The sequence below is a fragment of the Anser cygnoides genome, chromosome 4, assembly GCF_040182565.1.
Source record: "Anser cygnoides isolate HZ-2024a breed goose chromosome 4, Taihu_goose_T2T_genome, whole genome shotgun sequence".
Lineage (NCBI taxonomy): Eukaryota > Metazoa > Chordata > Aves > Anseriformes > Anatidae > Anser > Anser cygnoides.
The window spans coordinates 42261149-42285994 of record NC_089876.1 but is presented as its reverse complement, the minus strand read 5'-3'; the positions used below and the strand labels follow the sequence as shown (position 1 = coordinate 42285994).

Genomic DNA, 24846 nt, shown 5'->3' with positions numbered 1-24846 from the left:
TGGACATTTTCCTCACCTTTTCTGTCTGGTTTGAGGTTCCGATCCACTGGCGGTGGCTCACATTCTGCAACAGGCACTGACCGTCTGGGAGGGGTCTTTGGACTGGACCTGAAACCCATGTGAGCAGGAGGAGGAACTTGCTTTCCAAATAACGGAAAATCAAACGTGCCTGGTGTCATTGGTACATAATTTGTTTCCTGGATGGGTTCAGTGAAGCTGCTGGAATGCTGTCGTGGAGGAGAGTTGGGATTCATTGGGACATAATTTTCATCTAGTTCTTCACTTGAAACACTTCCCACTGTCAACATGCTTCTGTTTTTCTAGAATTAACATATATTTCCTTTAACAAAATAAGTTATGCAATCAGCTGTGAATCATATGAATCTCTTAACCTAATCTACTCAGATTAATATATTCTTTTGAAACTGAAAAACACAAACACTGTACAGCTTGCCTTCTTACATGGGAACAAAAAGCATTCAAGCACTGTCACTGCCATCTCTCATAAGATCAAGTCATACTTACGAAGTGGTTATGAAAGCCCTCCAGTGAATTAGATCTGTCATTCGGAAACGTTCGTGGAATATCATAACAGTCTTGAGAACTAATTTCTAAAGAAACAAGAAGAGAAAGTGGCTATTTATCATCCCTGTTCCTGTCACTTGGCACCAGGCATCCAGAGCCTGTTATTTACTGTCTGCTTCTGAGACCGTGCAAACACAACTCCTGAAGTTGTGGCCAACAGATTTTATCTATATACTTGAGATGACTATGTTCATAAACAAACTTAGCACTTACCAGTCAACTTGAAAATCTTATAGTGATGTTTTCCATGGCAGAAAAAGCAACAGTAATTTTTCCTCTTAAAGAACCAGCTAATTCTTCCTTTCAAATAGACAGGCATTAAGAATTTAACATAAGAGCAGGTTTTGAGATACAGGGCCCTCATGAGAAACCTATTCTAAAATAAATGAACAACAGATGTAATTTAAGGTCTAGAGAGAAGTTTTCTGACCGAATACCCTTCCCTTGGAAAGTGCTGATTCAACAGAATTTAATCCAGTGCAATAACAGGTAAATTTCTCTCATGTATCCCCCGCCCCCCTCCTCCCAGTTCCCCTGTTAGGGTCTCCAGGGTTTTTCAGTTTGAATGAACATCTACAGAAACAAAGATGTCATGCTTTTCAGGGTCCTGGCTCTTGACAGCCCACATTAAGAAGAAGAGGAGGATTTTTTATTTTTTTTTTTAAAAAAGATTTTTACTTGGAAGGAAAAATAAACACTTCTACTATTGAGTGTCAAATTAAAATAACATTTTCAGGAAGGCTACTTTTCCTGAGGCTAATAATCTCCGCTTCAATAATCTCAGTTTTAAAGCAATATTATTTATCGTCTTTCATTTTGCTCATTTAAAGCAAAGTAGAGCAGGAGTCCACCAATACCACTGCACCTAGCCTAAAAAAAAAGAACGACAAATTGAATAATATCTGAGTGCCTGTACAACCATGCCCCTTCTGTATATTGCCTCCTGCAAAAGCCTTGTGCTTGTCTCCTTCCTCATTTCTGCCTCCCATCCCACAGGTAGTACAACTCAATTCTTTAAAATCCCCTCAAACATTAGCATCAGCTCTAACCATTTGACCATTTCTTTAAAAATAACAGCTTTAGGCCCACTTGTCTTGAGAACCTGAAAGAAATCAAACTCTTATCCCAAGAGTTATTAATACAACTACAACTGCTCTCTGTAACACCAAGTTCTCTGAGAAAACAAGAATGGGAACAAACAAACAGGCAGAAAAACAAGATACGCCAAAGTCTTTAAGTAAAAGTAGCTCCACCAGATTTGCTAGTACCCAAAAATATATCCAGCTGCTGAAGGAAAAAACAATAACAGAAATGCATTAGCAAGTCTGAAATGCCAACATTTAAGTGTCTATAAGGAACAATTTCAATTTTGCTTTAAAATGTCAGTATGCATATCCACCACAAGGAGAGAAAGTTCTGCGGCACCAGTAAACAGATCAGGGTTGATCTCAAAGCTCTGGATGCACACCAAATCCTACTGAACTTAGCGAAACACTTTCAGCTTCTGCAAATTTGGACCACTACATGCTAACCTTACCTTGGCTGTTCTGATGGACAGATAGCAGCACTTTTGAACTCAGCTATATGACCTTAGTAGCAAAGAAAATTATAAATTCTTCACTGCTGTTTTCTAAAAACTAGTAGCACCATGAAGATGTCTAGGGCTTCCAACAGTTTTAGCTAAGGCTGAACACCACAGTGCAATATACAGCCTGTATCAATGTTCTGTGCTTTGCTATTTTGACAGTTTCCTTGAATAATCTTCTTTCTCTGCTTTCTTACATGTTTTAAGCCTCACTATCATGGAGTGCTTTGTAAAATGTCACACACTTGCTTTTAAAGGACAAAACAAACCCCCATATTATTCAACCCATTCATACCACATCTCTTTCTTCACAAGATTAGTATTGTTTAACACAAAATCTGGAAAAGCAAAGTAAAGCATGGAATACTGACCTTTACGAAAGATATTCAAATCTACAGTTGAAATGGTATTACTGCGTGAGGGTGGCATTCCTGCTGTAGGGATGCAATAACTACTATCAGTATCTGAAGCAGTACGAGTAATGCTACATGTTTCCACAGGAGATCGATCTGCAGCGTGGTGAGGTTTTGGTGGCCGAGGTGGAGGAATATCTGGAATAGTCTCTAGTTTTGATGTCTGAGACATTGTTCCTTCCGGAAAAGTTCGTGGAATCTGGTAAGTACCTCCAGGTGTGGGGGGAATGTCATAACTAATGGAGATGTGTCTCAACTGTGCATCTAACAAAGATGTTGCTGATGGCGTGTTGAAAACATGCTGCTCTCCTTCTGCATCAGTCCCAGTTGGAGATGCTGCCTTCGGTAGAACATCCTGTGAATAACTCCTAGGCAGGTTATAAAGGCTGGAATCTGCCAATGCCAGTCCAGTACGAGAAGGAGGAGAGTCATAGACACCTTGCTGCTGAAAAAAGCCATTCACAGCATGCTTGGTCACTGATGGAGCAGGATTTTTGTGGGAGGGCACGTTATCATTGCAGTCTGTTTCAGAAGAGCTGGATTTTGCAGAGTCAGCATGAGATCTACACAGGAGATGAAGAGATTAAAACATTGATGAACATACAAAGAAAACAAACATTACACATAATAAACACAACATATAAACAACTGAAAAGTATAGCAGCCTCTTCCAACTTTTTCAAAATGAGATGCAGGAACCTAATTATTAAACAAACAGTAGTATTTAAGCAGAATCCTAAGTGATTACATGTATACAAACCCATGCACGTGAAACAGGTAACAACACAAGTGTGCAGCTTTAGTAGCAGCTCAACAAGTTGATGTTTCATAAAGCACGTGATTTCCAGAAAGATACCAAGCCAAACTAAAGCAGAGGTTGTTTAGGGGTTGAAGGATTTTTATTTTAACCCATCCTGTGAACTAGGAGCACTTCGATGTGCTTAAGGTGAAAATGTACTCAATCCTTGGGTTCACAATACTTGCCAGTTCTAACCAGCATGAAAAATAGGATCGAATATGACTGCTTGCAATGCCCTAAAGTTTGTGCCTCAAGTTATGTACTGACCACATAACACTGATTCAAAATACATAATCAGGAAAGGAAGAAAGAAAAACTGAAATAAGAGGAAGACAGACTGCTCTTTGGGGCAACAAATCCATACAATGTGTGCAACAGAGTGTTTTGTCTTGAACACAAAGCAGTGCTGTTAGGTAAAACTGCACAGTGGTTTGCCTTTGATTTCTTAGCAACTTCAATCTTCAATGAGAATTGTACTCATTAATACTGGTACTAACCAACATGGAAAGCCAAAACCTGCGATTTCTTTTTTTCTGGTGGGAAGAGGAGGTGGGATGGTATGTAAGCCTCCCCAGTTACATTGCTCCACATGGCAGAGAAATTCCAAGTCTTACTCCTTGCTTAAATCCAAGTCAAGACAATAGCAAAAATACAGAGGTGAAGTTAATGCAGTCCATACAGTTTATTTTATCTTAATTCCCTTTTTAATTACCACAGGACTATATGATTGTGCTTGTTTATACATACATATGTAAATATTTCAGCATGTGTATGCATCAAGGAATAGCTGCTATACTACTCATATTACTACTCATATTAAGCAACTGGACCATGCAGTTTGCAAAGCTTCTGAGGAACAAAATACAGAAGTCAACAGTATGAGTACCACCAGAAGCATTTTTTCCCTTAAAAGACTCTCATCCTAGAAATTCTAAAAGTGACCACAACTAGAACTTAACATTCAAATTTCAAATTGTCAGTAAGATCACACTTTTTTTTTTTAACTTAAGGGACAGCTGTGATTTATCTCACAGGATTCTACTAACCTGAGAAGAAAGGAATCCAAGTTTAACTATTCACTTACGTTTCCTCTGCAGTCATCAGAGAAATGGATATAGCATGAAACAACCCATACTTTAATATCTACTCCAAAATGATGAAACACTCTTAAAGTGCCTCTCTCCACCAGCTATCAAGGGAACTGATGCAATTAGCTTAGAGTGGACATTTGCAGTCAAAAAAAAGGCCAGGCATCTAGCACATTTTTTTACTGTATTTAATAGCAGAGATGCTATCTTCCGTCAGCCTGAATAGCCTATGAGATGTTTTCTCTGGCTTTAATTATGACATTTATTTCTATTAGCTTGGTTTTTGCACTTCTTATTTTTTTATTTTTTAATATACTAATTTTGCTCTGGTTACTATTTTTAATGTAGTTTAAATTCTCGCTCAATGGTCAGAATTGGTTTCTGTCTCTGAACATTAATCTGCATTTAGTTTAATAGGCACCCCCAAAAAAATGTTCTCATTAAGTATTTACCCTTGGCAAAACCAAGGAAGTGAGCCTTATATTCCTTACATTGCCAACCATCAAAAACATGCATCTCTTCTTTGCTAACAGTTTACTTCCTTTGCCTCAGAGCTTCAAAAGTTAAGTAATGAACCACTGGAAATTTAACACCACTGCAAAAAAATACAGCACATAGGACTGAAGGACGTACATAAGGTTACAGAGCGCTTTACAAATTGTGAGCATAGTGAGTAGTAACACTCTGTGCTTCGCCTCTGATGCAGTCCTTGCTCTCTATTTTAAGGATTAATTCAATAGCTCCTCACTTTCAAGACACTCTTCTAGTTCTGTGGTATTCATCTGGGCCAAACTCACAGCAAAATTCATATGCATTGTACTTGAGCAAATACAGGATGGATTGTGATCTGTATTTTATATGTTACAAAAATAAAGTGGGCAGTCTAGAGAAGCTGGACATTGACAATTAATTGTAGAACCAGAATTTTAATTCTAGTTGACCATGATATATTTTTATATGAAAGAATTCCCAAAACTACAGAAATAACATAAATACTACCATATATCTTACAAAAGGAGTACAGAAGTGCACTTAATCAAAAAAAGGGTTGACTCCGTCTTATTTTTCAATTCTTGGCTTGTACGTGTACTGGGATCACTTCCACCCATTTAGCCATGCACCAGAACTCAAGCAACCTATAAAACATTTTCACACACAAAAGCAGAGCACGTGCCCTTAAAAATCTTATCAGTTCTAGGCACTATGGTGGTTTTACAGACATGAAGACATATTATAATGATGCCAAGTTATATTTGATTCTAAATAAGCACAACATGCAGGGGTATATATCCAAAGCTCAAGATGCAACTACAGCACACGTACGATGCCATCGCTTAAGCATTACCCATCATGTGGAAGCAACATTTAGGAGTTCTTCTGGGTCTCCGTAAATGCTGCTGCTTCCTTCTTGACCACAAGAAGTTGTGAAAACATAAGACTTTCAAAAACTGACACAAAGCAGCCAGACCAGTCAATTGCTTAGCTGATGGCAGCAGTACACATTGCTCATTACAAGAGGGCTTTTCTGATTTACTTCAGATTTTGAAATGAAATTTTTTGGAATCAAATTCCTAGTCTATTGAAATAGTTTTCAAAATATGAATGTGTTGCAACCAATCTGATTTTGCAAGACCAAAAATTTGAAGACAGTCTGAGAAAGCAGTTTATGCCAAAATGAAGATGGAATTCAGCCTTTGAGGTTTAAATAGATTTCACAAGTCAGTATTAACTACTGATCATGACAAGAAGAACATATACCATTTTGAAAATCTAACTCTATATTTGATTCATGTTAGCTCAAGGAAAGTTAGATTAGGACCACAGATCCACGACAGATTTTATTTTATTTTAAGAACTTCTGATACAGGATGCTTGATGACTTCTGCTTTGTTTTGAAAAACACCAAAAAAATAATCAGTTGGCTTAAACACTCCACTAACTTTTGGTTAATAAGGTAAGTATTAAGGTTTCTTTGCACTTCAGATTAAAATAAAGGCAAAATCTGATATAACAACAAAAACTACTAACCCTCTTTATAAGCAGAGGACGACTAATGAACTCAGTGTTTGCAGATGTGTGCATCGCATCTACAGATTATGCTAAGTGGCCAAACTATTCCTTACTCAGTACTAAGAAGAGAGAATTGTGTAGCCAGCTGGTCCACAAGGACTGTGCATTAAGACTCCCAGAACAGAGGTGGCATACTGGGGGCAAAACAAACAAGTCCATCGCCATGTACTAAAAACTAATTGTTGACAGAGACTGAGGAGAAAAGATTTCAAAATGTTTTAGTCTGAGGAGCAATCTCCCATTTTGGAATATGCTGGGTATGATCAGGCTTGGCCGGTCATCCTTTCAAGCTGATTCTTTTTGCATCTGCAGGAATCAACACAATAGATAAATAGAATACTATAAACCAAGTGGCAGCAAAAACACTCTTGTGTGCCAGCAATCTGGGACAGAAACAGCAAGCATAGTAAAAAATGTGGATAAAACATCTCTATGGTGATTACAGCTATTTTCAGAAAATGGAAGCCAAGGTTACATAGTTTCTTCTATTAAAACTCACAGAACACCATGCAAGACGTATCTGAAACAAATATTTTCAGGCAAGTTAACGGCTCTGTGATTAAATTCTCACACACGTTCCGAGAACAGCTACTGTTCACTCACTGCAGTGGAATCTTTTTACTTTCAAAATCTTCTAAGAGAAGGTATTCCTGCCCTTCTTCAGAGATAAAGGGTGACCCTTGGCTGGTTCATAAACATAAGAAAGATGAGGAAGACAGCATTATTTCCATATACATCTTGAATGAGCCAGAACAATAAGGGTTTCGGAAACAGTGTTTGGCTTAATTTTCTAATTTATGATCCAAATATGAACGTCACAATCACACTAAATGCTACAGTTAAACAATACTCCTTCCTCAAGCCAACAGTGATCAGAGCATAAAACTATTTTAGACAAAATACAGCATGATAATTATAACTGCAAGTACTGTGTCCAAAATCATCTCACAACACTATGTGGTGTGTTGCATGACACCATAAGGAAGCATTTTGAAATTATTTGTTCTGAAACACAAGAACTCCAAAAAAAATCTGAACAGGCAGGTTGGCCACAATCTCTGTGTTTCTCAGTTACCCACCTCCCCTGTAAAAGAACCCCAAAGTTTTAAAAGCCAATTCAGTCGTTCCCAGCTTATCTATAAAACAACGTGCAAAATTAGAGCAGAAAACATTCTCTTTGCATACTGGCAACTTGAAAATCCAAATATAAAACACTACAGAAATAAACCACTCAAGTAACACCACCTACCTATTATTTTAATGTAAACAGTACCTATTTATTAAGATTTGCTTTTAACGGATGTTTGCATACTATTCTTCCCCATTAAAATAAAGGTTGCCTGAAACACACAAATGAATTGTTCCAAATTTGGAATCAATAGGAAAATGACGCAGAATGATGCAGACTTGTATTTCTTCTTCACCTGCAAGGAGGTGGATTGGGGTAACGAACAGAGTGTCCTCTAACATACCATCTAAGTAACATGCTACAACAATACATAAAGCTCTAAGTCCATAGGAATTATATATCCTGTATATGTTGGCCCAAATCCATCACAATACCTGTACCAGACATGAGACACACACAATCTTTTTACAGTTGAACAAACTCCAGCGTAACTACTGTTCTGAATTTTCATTATTAAAGCCTTATTAATAAAAGGACATAGCTCTGTAGTGAATTTACTTAAACATAATTCAGAAAGCCCGTATCACATGTGTTTTTTAAACACATTTAAACCATCTCTACAGTCCCAATTACTTCATTCAGATCTTAATAATTTGTCTTTTCATTTTTTATCTCCACTGGACATTGTACCTTCCCCAAACACCCAAATACCTTCTTCTCCTGTATTACCAATGTCTTTCTCAAGCAATTTTGGAGGCTATCCATGGACTCTATACCTTGCCCCATTTTGTGCCCTCATCTATGGTCTTAGACTTCACTGTCTCTACTTAACCCACAAGCCGTACAACTGCTGAAGTCAGATCAATTTCATATGCCAGCCTTGATAACTCAAAAAAAAAAAAACCACACCTCTTCATTTGGTGCTGGAAATCCACTCTGTGCCCATCCCTTGCAGAAACAAATGGGCACTCAGACATTTCTGATGAGTCAGGGCTCTGAAATGAGCAGAGACTGCTTTGCCAAGCCATTATGGAAACAGAACCAAACTTTTTGATAATTTTTTGGGGGGAAAACTACATACCTCTCAGGCACCATCAGCTTCTAAACATCACTAAGCATGTAACCACCACTCAAGTCAGACTCTGTGTTTCCCTTTCTCTACAGGATGCTTTGGGGCATGCCGTGCTGCCTGTAAGCTGCACATTCCATACACCGGGGGAACCGTAGGCTCATTCCTCCGTTTTATAATGAAGACTGTGAAGGGTGCATACTTGCCTACCATGCAATCATTGGTGAACGGAGCAGGAAACTCCTCAGGCACAACAGAGCAAGTTAAAAATGCCAAGGGAGCAGAGAGCACATGGCACAGGTAAAACTGGCAGAGCATCAAGGTGCTGAGGAAGAAGGCACCGCCACTAAAAGGTATGGCCCTAAGGGAGTATGCGAAATGTTCACAAAAACACTTTTCAAAGGAAGCCTTCCTCAGCCTTCAATGTTTTCTTGCTATCACAAAAAGAATATGCTATTTTGTTTCTTAAACTGCAAATACCCTCAGCATATTTTATATTAAATTACTGCAGAAAAGCAGCTTTCAAGAGACTTATAACTTTCTCCCAGATAATATTTGAGGTTTGAAGGACTTCTGGAGATTATCTGGTCCAGCTCTTCCGATACCTCTAAATAGAGCCAACTTCAAAGTCAGGTGAGGCTCCCCAGGGCCTCCTCACCCAGTCAAGTTTTTTGCTTGCTTGTTTGCTTTTAAAACTCAAAGGATATAGATTTCACTAACTCCTTGGGGTTGCCACCATAATCCATTCTGGAAAAGACACAGTGACATTTCCCAGGTAGTTACTGTAAATATCACATCCTCCTATGCAGAAGGTGCTGCACATCTATTTAAGTTAGAAGTAGCAGTTAGAAATATATGTGCATTTAATTCAGCTTGGAGCCACTGCATTCATTTGATGCCTCAGATCGGTGATTTCTTTTCAAGAACGCAACATGGGCCTAGTGCTCAAACAACTTAGTATTGCTACAAGAAGTTGAAGCAGAAAAAGAGGAGAAGCAAAAGTTATCGGCAAATTCCCCCACAGTTCACAGGCATCCAAATCTGTGGCGACTCAACAAGAAAAAAGTGGTTTTTAGCACAAATATCCTTGGTCTGTACAAATAAGTGTTATTAGAAAAACAACGTAACTTACCTCACAGGTTCAGGTTTTTTACTCTGGCAGTTTATTAGCAGTAGGTAGTCTTGAGGATCTTCTTGACCAGAGGAAGACTCTAGTGGGGGGATATTAATAAGCTGATAAGGAGGAGGTAGGGAAGATTCTGCTTGCATGGAAGGCGGTGAAGTGTTGACGGGCAAGGGTAACTCAGCAGATGCTTGTAAAGAACTGACCGGTGGCTTCACGGCATCTGCCAACACAAAAGCATAGCACTTGGTACAATGAAGAAATGGTCTTACAACACTACAAAAGCATTTATTAACACAACATAAGTTTGTATCGTTTTTAAATTCAACATTGTAAAGTCAGTGGACATAAGAAAACCTTAGTCCTGGATACCAACAGTTGTATTTATCTTTAAATCCCTGTAATCTCTTCATATTCTTTCAAACTGTAATCAAACTCTTAAGTTTGCCTTGGTAATAAAGGTTATGCCTTGGCTGTATGACTTATTTAACCTGTTTTTGAGTCACAGAAAAAACAAAGATGCTGACAGCTGCACTAAAACAGCTAAGAACACAATTCTATTGTTTTAATCAAGAGCAGACACAGGCCCATAGCTTATTACTTGAATTTCAAAACCTGAGTCAGCGCTTGCATATACATATATATAGAGATTTTTTTTTTCACCCCTTAGCAGCCAAGGTCACTTCATTTCAGACTAGTCACCCTTCGAGAACTGGCCTCTCTCAATAGCTGAAAAGCAACAGGAAAAGATGCTGCTTTTGCAATGGAAGATTCCTTATGTCTAAAATAGAGACACAATAGCTACCCTGTTCCTCTAGGCACCCCTCATTACATACACCAACTTTTTTTTGTTGGTGGTGTGCTTTTTTTTTTCCAGGTATTTTATAGGTGTTAAATGGTGTAGGCTATTGCCTGCTTTAATTCAGTCTCAAGTTCTTCACCGCGGGGCCACTTCTTACTCACCTTATGCATTCAAGCTATTTCAAATTTGACTACCAAGAAAACAGAAATGTTAACGACTTATCACTGATCAAACGAGTGCTGTTTGCCTATCTGTACCCTCAAGAACATTCTCTTTAGCCACTTACTTCACAAGCTGATATGAAGAAGAGGGTTTATCCCAGCAGCCTATTATGATTTCAAAGAGTACAATAATCAGCTCGCTTCATTCTGAACCAGCAGATTTTTAGGGAAGGGGTCATCTGCACACCAAAGAGCCTTGTAAGTCATTTGGTTTGTTCCCAGAGCTCAGGCACTAGAACTGCTTTGAAACAACTGGGAGCTGGAAAATCATCCAGAATATTTAACATGCAAACGAGTGTAAAAAGAATCCTGTTTTGTTTTTATAATTCTTGCATTTGGTACAGCTAGAATAAGCAGCTTTCTCAGAAGATACCTTTTGTCATTTCATTTGCTAAAAGCAGTTAATGGCATCACCTTTTCTACAATTTACGCTTTTTTTCTCACGGCTATACTTATATTTACCTCAATATTAAAACAATAAAAAAATCAAGGTGGTAAAAAGGAAAATTTTATGAACAAGAATACTACGAATAACCTAGAAGATTTGAGTGTAGGAGTTTACACTTCAGGTTGTTTGTTTTGTTGTTTTTTGTTTTGTTTTAAGTCAGAAATTAAGTCTTTCTGCACTGTGACATGTAGTGATATACATTCTCTGCTCAATATTCTGATAAAGTAAACATTTAAAATACTCTCAAAGTGAGCAACGTACACAGTTTCATTACAAGAATCATCACTTCGCTACATACCAAAATCGCAATCAAAGAGTAAGAAAAATGCACTCTTTGTGCAACATAGGTAGGAAGACAAAAATAGAAGTGGGATTTTCCCGTTGTACTAATGAATCAGCAACAGATATGCAACCACATGATTCTACTACTCTATGTCTCACTCAGTCTATTTACCATGGTGCAGATGTTCTTATTAAAACAATCAGTGGGCAAGAAAATATTAGTGATACCCTTGTACAGAATTTTTCAGATACAGTGTTGGCCATAAAAAAATACTATCGTACAGAAAATTCACTAATAACTTCTGCTCTTATATTACTCGTTTTTCTACATCTATCCACTATGCAAGTTGCACGTATGTAAAATATCAAATACATGGTACATGTGATTAAATACTTTAATCCTTACAAGGACTTTTTTAAGTTAGTCTGTTAAGTCATTATCTCTGCTGCTTAACGTAGTACCATACATCCCAAAATACACTGCTCGAGCTTCCTCTCGTTTCAGCTTCTACACGGTCTCAGATGAAAGATCCTGGAATCAAAGGGCCACATGTGTGTGTGCACGCACACAGCACAAGCATGCGTACACTGATGGGTGCAAACAAACAAGCACTTGCTCTGTTCACATATTTAACTCAATAGATGCAAGCCAGATCCAGCCCAGAAGATGCACGGACACGTTAGCCTGGGTTTGGCAGCACACCAAACTTTCCTAAGAGAGGTTTTCAGCAGAAGTGATCAGCTTACAATCAATATGAAACCTATGCAGCGAGCCTCCATTCTGAACCTTGCTGCTATACAGGGATCAAACCCTTGTAAGTTCTTTAAAAGTCCCTGTGCATTTTGGAAGTGTTTTGTTAACTTAATATCATCTCAAGTATCTCTTCCCTCTTTTCCTGAGGATAACAATATCCTTTTTAAAGAAGGTAACAAAGAATTCAGCAGTTGCTTACTGTATTTTCTGTTCAGGACAGCCCTGGCTCCTGCATACAAACGAGAAACATGACCAACTGTTCTAAGTTTCTATCGCATGCTAACATTTCTAGCTTTCAGAGCTCAATTGTACAATTTAGTACTTAATGCCTGCAGTTCATATGTTATCTTAAGCTGCCCTTTTGGTTACCCATTTAAAATTCAAAAACACCAAAAGCATTTCCACTCAGAATTTCTTCCCCCTCTCCACCTGCAATTTTCTTTTGAAGGCTGTTCTTTCAAAAGGGGGAAAAAAAGAAAAAACATATGTAGCCCGTTCTCCCCATCTTCAGATGGTACGCAGGCTGGGTGACGCAGGAAAAATAATCAACAAGTACTGTTACAGGGTAACTTCTGTAGGTGCTTGTGAAGAGAAACAGTGCAGCTCACCACATTAAAAAGCTTTTTCCTTCACTATAAAGGTCTAGAGCTCTCCTCCTAGAACAGGCTGCTCTCGTCACATGGCGAGTTTACCCAGCTGCAGCTGCATCACACTGGCTGCAACCACAGACATCTACAGGCTTCCAAAAAGATGTTTTTTAGCACTCAGCATAATGGTGAACAGCACCTCCCGACTCAATAACTAGCAATCTGCAAGCATCTTCCAAGCCACCCTCCTGCAATCCCCTTCTCCAAGCAGCTCGTCAGGCAATTTTAATGCCACAAAAGATGTCCAGCAGGAACCAGAGGGGAAAAAATAACTTAATTACCTATGCAAATTAGATTCACACTATTTTTCTCACGGAAAAGAAAAATCAATCTTCCACAGGATTTTCTGTTGAAGGCAGCTAGCAGTTTAACATAAGAACCCCAAACACTCAAGATGAAGGTTCTAACTGCACTCCTGATTGTATGTTTTTTATGTAAGTAGTTTTTCATGATATACTTACAAGAGGAGATGTACCACCACAAATTTTGTGCTCTGCTTGCCATTTGCTGTTAGCCACCCTCCTTAAACACATCATCTGAAGTTGAAGACAGCTTCCTGTTCTGTCCTGTATTCCTTTTCTCCTTTGAAAGTGAGCAATGATTATCTCAGCTTTGCCACCTTCCAACTCAGGTCTTTAGCCATCAGCTACCTCTACAAAATCTACAATGCCAAATTTCAGGTCTTTCTCTGGACCCACTTCAAATTTTACTACCACTCTGCAGTTTCTCTAGATGGTATCTGGGGACTGTGACAACTTCCTCCACAGTCTATTCTGACTTCACTCTTAGCAATGACATTGTCACCGAGAAATCACATTTCTCCATCTCACCAGCCATTTCCTTTACTTAAAGTAATCATCCAAAAAAGCCCCCACAATAGATGCCTCTGCACCACTGCTACCTCTAAAATTATTGCCTTACTTCTGAGATAACTGATCCACAATCCTTATCTGGAGGGTCTCTCTCCTAATGCTTAACTCCATCCTTCCACATTATTCTTAACTCAATTCAGTGCCACCAGTCACTCATCCTCCTGGCATATCATCTTTAAGATCACTTTCCTTTTAATTAGTCACATCCAAGAAGTGTCAAAAGTCACAGACTGTCATTACATACATCATCTCTACAGCGCAACGTCCTATTATCATGCCTATTAAAATAAACCAGCCTTCTCAGTCTGTTTACACCTCATGTCTAAGAGTAACAAATTTCCATTCCCTTTTTACTACTCCACTCATATCCATTGAGAAAACTTATTTAAAAGTTTATTACTCTGACAATGCATTTTTCTTAGCATTCCTCCATCTATTTCTCACTTTTGAGACCTTTCATGACCAAAGTACCCAATATTCATCATGTTATTGACAATGATTTTGATCTGCCAAACAAGCCAGCCTCTATCATCCATTCAATAAGAACAGTTTGTGTCTCTTACAGGCTGCCCCTTCATGTAGGAAGGGCATCCTAAATATGTCTAATATCCAACTTTACTTATCTAAGTCCCCTTGATAATTTCTTCTCAGTAATCCCAGAGTTCAACACAGTCAGATAACTGAAGGACTAAGTGAACTTAGCTGTCACCATAATCAAAACTGCCTTATTTGCTCTAACTTTCTACTCCTCTGTTTACATGCTGATGCCTCCTACCACAGATAAGGTAGTATATGACAAGGTATACAAGGTGTGTGTGTGTGTATATATATATGATAAGGTAGATGATCACAAGACTGTTTTCTGTTCCACACTTGTGTTACAGGCAACACAATGGTATCCTGCTCTGATACAGAGAACCCAAGCAAAGTACAGTAGCAGTGATACCTGGCCATGCAGCATGGTTCCTTACTGGAGAGAATATACAAGCAGCAGGTAGGAAGGTAGAGTTATGTTCATCCTGCCAGTCATTGCTCTTACACACATGCTATGATGAAGTGCCCAAATATAACACATGTATTATCAGTACATGGTTAAAAAAAAAGTTAGTTGACAATTTTACTGTTCAAAATGGAGAAGGCATGAGAGGCAAATACCAGACAGCAATTGCCTGAACAGGAATTCTGCAAAATTTGAAAATGTTGTGTGAAGCAAGCTGTAGTTTTTTCACAGCAAGATCTATGCTACACTCCTTATGACAAGGGAAATTTTCTTTAGCACATGTAAGTTATTCGTGTAAATGTAAGTATAGCTTTCAACATCTTTTTTTCCTTTTTTCCCCTCCTGTTTCACTTCATCATTGCTGTCTTTATTCAAAAGACTACATGCAAGTAACATGTTTGCATACAGTAAGATCATTTCCTCCTTCCCTTGCACTGCCAAATACGCAATTCACTGAATTACAGAAACACAGAGCTCGATCACGTATAAAACATTGATCACAAATGTCTACTGAATTCTAGGGAAGGACCTTCACAGCCTTCTTTCAGGACCTGTGCTTAAATATTCTTGGAAAGTTTTCCCTTATCGTTGCATCTCTCACCAAAAACAAAACAAATTGCTTCTCTTTAGATAACAATTGATCCATATCCTGCTTATCACAAGTTTTTATACTTTTAAAGCCAACTATTCCCAAAGTATTTTCTTTCTGGGAAGAAAATAAACTGTTTCAACTGTTCTCCTCATCGATCACTTAAAAATCCATTTCCTCTACTCCTATTGTTCTTTAAACATTTATCCTCATCCTCCTGGAAACTCAGACCACAGTATTTCGGCTGAGGTCTCCACAGCGCCAAGGAGAAGAGAATGGTCATTTCCCATGTCCGTTTTGCTTCTCCATCCCAGAAGGTCTCACTGGAGTTCCAAGCACACAAATTACTGGCAGCATGTTTTCACTTATAGTTACAGTTTAACCTCTACATGACTAAACCATACCTACCTTATATTTTGACCTTACACAAAAAATATGAATTCTAAAAGTACAGTATGAAAATTGGTGGTAAAACAACTGAGATTCATGCTCACGTGTAGCCCCCCCCCCCCTTTGCATATACATTTTAAAAAGATTCCACTTGAAAACAAAAAGCATTTAATGAAGAAGTTGTAAAATGCGCTCACAATTTTCCATACAGAAGTAGAGGAATTATTGAGGTTATTAAAAAATAAACATTTCCTTGAGGTTTTGGGCTCATTGCAATCTTAAGAGATAATCTAAGTAATTGTAAAGCCTAAGTTAAAGCAAATTCCTATAAAAAACAATACAATTACATTATATTATATTACATTATAATGTAATTGTTACAGATCACACAAGTCAATGCAATCAGAAAGCTGGAGACTCAATGACTTGTAACAGTAACAAAGGAATGTAAGTTACTCTTACTCTCCAAATACAAATATAATCTTGCAGATCTCCAGAATGAATAGATTTCACATGCAAAAATCAATTTCTAGTTGGAAGGTCACAATGGAGCATTAATCATAAATCACTGTGAAAATTGATTTTAGAAGAGGAACAGGAAGAAAACACAGGCTTAGTACTACATGAATCTCTGAATTTTCACTAAGTACGGGAGGAACAGTTCAGTACTAGACTGAAGCAACCTTTTTTTATTCCATCTCTGCACAGTTTTGACTGTCTCTCTTTCTCCCTTATTTCTCCCAAACCCAAACAGCAACTCCATATTCCGTTTCTAACAGCGTTAAGTGCCACCTTCTCTGAACTTCTCTTCATGATTCTAAGGAGACAACTGGACTGGGCTTCCAGACAAACAGCAGCAGGAGCTGTGGGCTGGTGGGGAGCCCCAGTCCTTGATCTAGTAAAGGTGGCTAATGACAGTCCTCTCACAACAAGACCTGCAACCAGTCTGGCAAGAGACATTGTCCAGCTCCAGAGAAAACCATCTTCCATTTCCATAGGCTAAAGGGAAGGTTGGTTATGGCCCATACATTGTCTCGTTGTCTAGATCCAAACTGAAGTAATAGAGTTTATTTATTGCCTGTGGTAAATTTCACCTGTTCTTTAACTTCCAAATAAACTGTAAATTAACAGGAATTTTCTAAGTATGCCTATGACTTAAAGTCTTCCATTCACAGGTAGATATATCCTATAAAATAAGAATTTGGCAATACACAGACCTCAGCAACTGATTTTTCTCATTTCCCTTTTTTAATTCTTCCCCTACGTAGTGCAAGAGCTCACTAATTCCATGAAGCAGACAGAACTGCCAGCTTTCAATTATATGAAGCGATGGGGTTAGGATAATTCAGACAACACTAAAATTCTGAAGATAAAACACAATGAGAGCATAATGGGGAGAAGTTTTATTAATAAAAATGATTCAAACAAACAAAAAAAGAACAGATCAAAACAGGCCATTGTTAGCTCTCTGCGTTCATAGAGAATTTCATCAACAGAAAATTAAGGACTAATTAATACATCAGCCCTCAAGCAAGAGAAGGCCTCGTGGTTTTGAGGTGACCCTACTTTTCCATTACACACAGTGGACATGCGCTCTCACGTACAGCACAGCAGGCAGATAAGCACATTTCCTCTTTACTTCCCAGATTCCTGGTTTATCCCCAGAACCAATGATTTCTGAGCATCTCTTGCCCACAGCTGCACTGGTGCATTATCCATCAGAAAGCAATCACCTGCCTGTCTCTCTCCTGTACGTAACAGATGCCTGGCAGACTGAACACTGATTCATATGGCAATTGCTTTTAGAAATGTGTTGTGGGTGGTCTCAGTTATATTAAGGATGTCATAAAAACATGCTGTAACTGTCAAAATAAGTGCCCTTCACTGAGTTTACTATTAGAGTGGTAATCTATAGATGGAGTTTTCATGACAAAGTTTTAGTTCAAAACTGCATTAAGGAGAAAGAGAAGAACCCCTCTTCGGAAAGCAAGAATGTTTTCCAGTCATTTTAGGCCATTTGGCTGGAGTAGAAAGAGAGATAAAAGCCCTACCTCAACCCACAACCCTCCCCCCCCCCTCCCCCCCAAAAAAAGGATTTAATTACAGCCCCCCCTTCAGTCAGGCAAGCCTCTTGTGACCTCTATGTGACTGTGCACATGGCTACAGCTATTCATGCAACCCACTAATAAGCAAATAAATAAGGCTAGCTTCAGGAGAAGCAATGGCAATGAGCTGTTTGTAGGTATTTAACACCATCTTGTTTCCTACATGCTGCTTTCACACAACGTCTATTTTGGTAGGATTTGAGCTAGAGAGTGGAGAGCTACAAGTTATTTTTTGTTTGTTTCAGCCAGTAAGGAGAGGACATTTTTTCCAAGTTGCAAAACAGATGGAGAAATGGCAATATTAGAAACCGGACATTTTGCACCCATTTCTGCTTGCACAGCCATGTGCTTTATACCACACAGGATTCCTTTGATGATTATCTTCTGTTTTGCATGATTTTACTTTGATTTTCCCTATATTCTCAAGACCTAACATCATGCAAAGCAGAAGAGCATCATTCCATTTCTACAGCACACTTAATTTGTAATGAATTCTTAATATCTCCCTCTGTTCTGCTTACATTTTTTCAAGGTAACAAGGAAATTTCACAGTTAATGCATATGAGTTTTAAAACATACTAGCTAAAAATAGTCATTTGATCTTTGGAACAGTCTTTGCATGTAGATAGACCACTTTCTTAGGAAAAAAAAAACAACAGAACTTACCCTCATCTGTAGGGTTGAACCCACAGATATCACAGATGCATCGGACCCACTTATTCATCTCCTCCTCGCTGTCTGCCACCAGATAGAAAACTCTGTCTATAGTGTTGATATCAAAAATATAACTGTTTTCAAACTCTTTTTTGTTGAATGTTAATCCAGCATCCACTTGCTGACATAAATTTAAGTCAATAATTCGGATAGGCTTCTTGGCATGGTCATTTTTGTAGTACTCCAATACATCTGGATCTCCTGTTAAACGGCCGCTGCGAAGCACAAACCATCTCCTCTTCCATGCCTGAAAATTAGTGAGAAAAAGGGAAAAAATTAGAAGTAGGAATACTTTAAAATTGTTACATTTTACATATGGTTTCACCCTGGGTAGAACTGAGTATTAATAAAAAGTTATATTATAATTCAACAGCTGAATTTAACACAATCCATATACTTATTACAGCAACGGACTAGAGGATTAGTGAGTTTGTATTTCAAGGTTTATTTCTTCTGTATTCAAGCTTTGTTTTTAAAAAAGAGAACATATAATTAAGTCACTATTTAAAAAAGGAGAAAGGATGAATTTAGTAAAGAGAAAAAGGTGGGGAGGAGGCCAGGAGAAGGGCAAAAAGCATAAAAAACTTCTGAAGGAAGCAGAAGCGAAATATGTCTAAGCCCTCCATTGTGTTTTTTTTCCCCCAGTATTGGCCACTTCAGACTGATGGATTCTAGCTTTTTTTTTTTAAACTGATACTCAATGATAGCAACCTGATAGTTCAAGAGCACACTGTTCACACCACACATTCCTCTTGATGTTAAGCAATCTCTGCCCTCAGAACCTCTTAACATTTCACAGTTGTAGTTACAGAGAAGGACCTACATTATTATTTCAGAAAAAGTTAGAGGAGGAAGGGGAAAAATGACCAAATTGTCTAGTTTCACCACATGAAAAGTCCCTGCATAAGGTACATCCACAGGAAAAAAAAAATACAATTACTGCACTTGTTATACCAACCTCCCTGCTGCTACAGATAGATAGAAGCTGGCCAAGGATAAGAACAGAACTAAATTGCCTCATCTTCCAACTAATCCTCAGCTGCCTTTCATCGCTGGGGGCCTCCATCACTTATCATAAAACATGCTCTGTCACTCCAAAGATGCTAACTCAAACCAAGAGAGCAAGGTTTGCATACATCTGTCTTGTTACCAACAGCATTCTTGTTGCCCCACTTCACTGCATTTTGGTTTTTTTTGGTACCTCAGCCCTACCAACAGCACAGCATCCTACACTGTAAGCTCCCTTATATGCACACATGCTAGGATAAAGGGCACGGTAGAAGAAACCAGACGTACTGTTACAGCCCACTAGAAGAGGTGCATTGCGTTCTCACAATTTTGAGTGGAGCCTGGATTCAATGGAGAGCCTTCACATGGTGTTTTTTTTGTGTGTTCCCCCCCCACACACACACTTTTCAGCAAAGTTGGCAACCAAGGCATGTCAACACAGTAGCCAAACCATGCATAGGGCAGAGTACAAGACTGCAGGGCAACAAGTTACTTGTTTAAAAACTTCCTTCAGATATTCACGCAAAGTTACAAGCAAGTCCTTTTAAGGACAAAAAGCAAGAGAACAAACCCCAAAAATATGCAGGTGAGTATCAGCTAACCCTGCCTGTACGCTAGCCATGGCAGAACAAAAGGCTAAAGGAAAGAAAGAATCAGCAGGGATGGTTCCAGAGGAAGTCAAGACGCAATATCCTTTACATACTGCAATGTAGCTTTGAAATCAAGAGTTTCTGACAATACATTAGGAAAAAAGACTCAAACTCTCTTACTTCCTGAGAAAACAGGTCTATTTCATTTTTATGAAGCTATAACCTTTGAACAAACCAATGGAGGAAGACATTGGGAACAGTCAGAACTGTACCACCATCTCTCAGCTCCAATCCACTGCCATCAGCTCTGCACTGGAGACTCACAAACCGCTCATTGTCAAGCACACGTGCTTTTTTGGGTATCAAGCCCAGGAGGCTGTTATGAAAAGATAATATAGAAAATGGAAGAAAGGGAAGAATGCCAGACAGCTTAAGTAAGGTTTGAAATCCATTCTCCAGCTACTAAGCTGCAAGAAGTTATTCGATTTTAAGGCAACTTGGTAAAATAAGTATACTTATTGTAGCTGTGAACACAGCATCTGCCTCAAAATGTGGAACCACATGGATTGAGTCAGGGCCTCAAGCAATGATGTACACAGCACCACCAAGTTCAACTGGGTAAGCAGAAAACACTGCAGTGGCAGATGGGGCAAACCAAACACCTTAACTTTGATTTCCTGAAGGAGCATCTTCTAGTAGCACAGCTGCTAAGCATCGCGTAACAGTGACCCAGAAACACTGGTAAGATTTGTTTCGGTTTCCTGTTTCCAAGCCAAGTGACAACTTCGATTCTGGGATAACAGGAAACGTCGGTATCAGAGGCATTCTCTTCAGACAAGACTGACCACAGATAACTTCTGAATGAACTGCAAAACTCATACTTCACAAACTGGACTTATCTTGAACCTCAGCCTTCAGTCAGTCAGAGGACTTGGTCGATGCTTAAATGAGAAGGAAAGATTAGAGGAAGAAAGCTACAAGATGCATTTGTCTCACGATTCACGGAATAAAAATTAACTCTGTACCAACCAAGCATGCCTCTCATGAGAGCTCAGTTCCAATACTGTGGTAACAAGTGAAAAATTCATATTATCAATCCCACCAGTCTTTGTTGAGAACTAATGAGTAAACAGCACTCTTAAATTCAGAAAAATCAACCAGCTAAACAGAATTTGTTTTGAGCCCTTCAGGCTACAAAAAAGCAACTATGAAGTACTTAAAACATCGAATTCAGCCCAGCAGCACCTGCTACTATTTTTGAAGAGTTTTCACATAGTGCATATGTGAATGTTTATTTCAGTCAGATAATGAGTCACGCTCACTGGAACTGGCACAGATTATATTCAAAAACAAAAGCAATTCCATAAACTACACACTAATAAGGCAGATACAAAGGTTCTCTGGATTACAGTACAAAGCACAATTTAGCAGCAGAATAAAGCTTAAAGCTAGACAAGAGAACTGACATCAGCACCCTTGCTAATCATAGTACAAAAGCGCCTCTATATTTTGTCAAAGTGCAAAATGAGCCCACATAAATCACTCTTTGTTTTTTGAAAATATCTGGGATTCTTAAAGCTTGATCTATTTTTAACATTTCAGTATTTGTCATTGTAATGAAAGCTGTATACTGCCTCACTGAAGTACAAAATCCTGTGCTATCTATGTAATGAAGGAGCTTCTTCAGTAACTGCTTTCCAAAAAGAGTTCTCTAAAAGACAGCAGGCACATGTGCAAAGATGTATTTATGTATATTTAAATTTTTTAATCCTTTTTGACATTGTCTGAAAATTTTGCATACAGCTATTTCTTTTAATCACCAAAAAAAAGAAAAAAGCAACTGGTTTAAGCCACAGGAATATTATAAGTACCAATTATCTGTCATGTCACTTACAACTACCAACCATACATTATTTGCTCAAATATTTTTCCAGGCTTAAACGATATTGGTATTGGAACAATGTTCAAATCCCATAACCTACTGAGTATATTTTTAACTTCTCAAGCTTAATCTAGTTGATTTCTAGCACAGAAAACCAGTGTTTAATGCAGGAAAAGTTGCGTGTTTGAAGTGATAGATAGACATATAAGAAAACGTTATTAATAAATGGAATTCTAAAATATATACTTATACTAACTACTAGCTACAGAACTGCATGCAGATCAAACCCCTAATTCTGAAGTAAAACTGATGGTTTTGAAAGGGTAACAAGGCAAATGTCACGCGACTCAAGCTCACCAGAAGCCCATGGAGGCTTCTAACATAATTTACTGCAAAACAAGGTTTGCTGCTTTTGTTTCAGACTAAGAAAGGACTTGTGTGCCTCTCAGCTTTTTTTCTGCTAGAGCCGCAAAGCGTATCAGCTGGTCTAACATAGGACTCCACTACTCTTGCCAAACATTGTCCTGTTTACATCATGAGACCACCGTATCATGAGACCATCACAACTATAGAAACAAGCTTGTTTGCTTGGTTTTGAAGTAGGCTAAAATGTGACAAGCTGCTCACCCACAGAGCATCAAATGATCAGGGTAATACTGAAATCCAGTAATTTTCAAGCAGCATTTTGAGTAGATTATAAAACAGAAATAAGAAATTCTTATTAATTTTTCCCACTCACTCATATGTAAAATTTTGATTTAGAAAAGAGTAAATCAGCTAGGATACTCATAGAAAGCATCATTTAGCACAGTGGTGGTTTTGTTTTTTTGTTGTTGTTTTTAAAAGCTTGTAGCTAAGACTATATGCAATATCTCCTTACGTGAGGTGTATCTGCTGAAGATGTCAACCACACTTTAGCTATACTTCCCTTAAATTTTTATGGATTTATTTATTTCTCTTCTTGTCGCATGTATCTGAGATGTACCTCGTTCAGCTGCTGGCACTAGTTCAAAGATGTAGGAAATAGTGGATGTGTGTCTAAGTGGAGGGGGAAAGGAAGGAGGAAGGGGCCCGGAAAGAATAGATAATTTGCCTTTTTATTTTAAAAAGGACTTAACGTTCCATTTAGATCCCCTCAAGCTGCTGCTCAAGAGGCCAAAATAGTTGCATGAAGTGTTTAAAAGCTTAGAGCTGCTAAATAAATCGAAAACAACTTGTTCTGGCCAATCTTTCTTACAGTTCTCACGTGGTCAAGTAACTTTGCTTCCTGACAGACTGTCAATTGTCCTTGTCTGGTTTGCTAAGTATTATGACCCATAATCCTCACATCATTTAAAGTTGCTTTTCCCCTTCTAGATAAGGTCTGCTTTTCTCTCAGGTAGAACCCACTGAAAAAAAATCTCCAGAATTGTTAAGCACTGTCCAGCTCCAAGGAAGTATTGCTCCCGCTCCTCTCCAGCAAATTCACTAATAAATCTTTGCCCATGATTGACCAGTAGAACCAAGAATAAAATTACAGGTCTCAGACCTTCCTTCTCATCTCTCCAGTAGGCACATGCTCAGTTTTTCATCTTAGTATTGTGCAAAGTACTTCAAAAGGGCAGTATTTGCCATTTTTCTTTCCCAGCGAAGTAAACTAAAGCTTGGAAGAAAGAAGCAACTGACCCAGGGCCACAGGGAAGGATCCAAGAGAACACTTCATATTTTACAAACATGTGATAAAACACTGCTTTGCTCCAAAAGAACTTCTCAAGTAAGGAGAAAAGAAGCGGAATGTGAACTAGAGAGAAGTAAGGGAAGGGGGAAGACGGCCCTCGTCACTTCAGAACCCTCTTTTGAACTTTTGTTTCAGTCTTGAACATACTGTTGAGGTCGCTTGACTCATCTGCTGCATTGAGGTTTTATTTTCTTTATGCTTGTGCTCCATTTCACCCATATCTCTACCTTTTTTCCAGTGCTGAAGTCACTTGAAGACTTGAAGTCTTGGACAAACAGGAAGAAGGATGGCAACCAGAAGCTAAATATTTCTTCTCCCCTTTCCCTCCCCATTTCTAGTTCCCAGGTGTTCCATCCATCGCAGGAGCCAAACACCTCCGACGCTGCCTCGCTGACTCACGCGTTGGACCTCAGCTCTGCATCCCTTCAGAAGCCCAAACGCCATAACCACAGCGCTCCTTTGCACTAGGCTTCTTTTTAGGTCCTGTTTGTGTTGGGCACAGGGCAGTGACAGCTGTCACCACTGAGCTTCGTTACCACAAGGCATGTACCTGGGAGGACGGCCGGGAAGCAGCTAAAATAGGTCACCTTAAGTAATGTTAGTTCAAACACAGTACTTCACTGTTTCCACTTGCAGAAATCCTAAATGGTGAAATTAAAAGTTTGGCTGACGTTTTCCCTGAGAAATTAGCACTTGTATATTTCTACATGGAAATAGATTAAGGGATGTTTTTCGGAAAGCATTTTTAGGAAGCCTTTAATAAATGGCCCTACTAAAAGCATCACAACTCAAGGACACAAAATTATTAGTTACTTTTTAAAATCAGTGCTGTAACACCTACTGGGAGCAGCCACACACTTCCTGAAAAAGTGATGCCTTTAAAAAAAATAAAACATACTGAATAAACTCAGCACAAAATAAAGCATGTTAGTATCTTAACTCTAAGAGCAGAAACTTCATTTCC

At 38.6% G+C, this 24846-nt stretch overlaps 1 protein-coding gene across 12 annotated transcripts in view; it reads right to left on the bottom strand.

Annotated features, from left to right (window-relative positions):
* Positions 1-24846, bottom strand: part of GAB1 (GRB2 associated binding protein 1) — a 95963-nt gene that overhangs the window by 20494 nt on the left and 50623 nt on the right. For 8 of the 12 annotated variants that reach the window (XM_066996046.1, XM_066996048.1, XM_066996042.1 and 5 more), the window contains exons 2-7: positions 18638-18932; positions 9871-10084; positions 7144-7224; positions 2542-3146; positions 526-611; positions 17-320 (exon numbers count right to left, since the gene is read on the bottom strand). In XM_066996046.1, coding sequence (XP_066852147.1) covers positions 17-320; positions 526-611; positions 2542-3146; positions 7144-7224; positions 9871-10084; positions 18638-18932 — 1585 coding nt within the window. The remainder of the gene's footprint in view (positions 1-16; positions 321-525; positions 612-2541; positions 3147-7143; positions 7225-9870; positions 10085-18637; positions 18933-24846) is intronic. The other 4 variants (XM_048075033.2, XM_048075034.2, XM_048075027.2 and 1 more) reach the window with 2 other exon arrangements.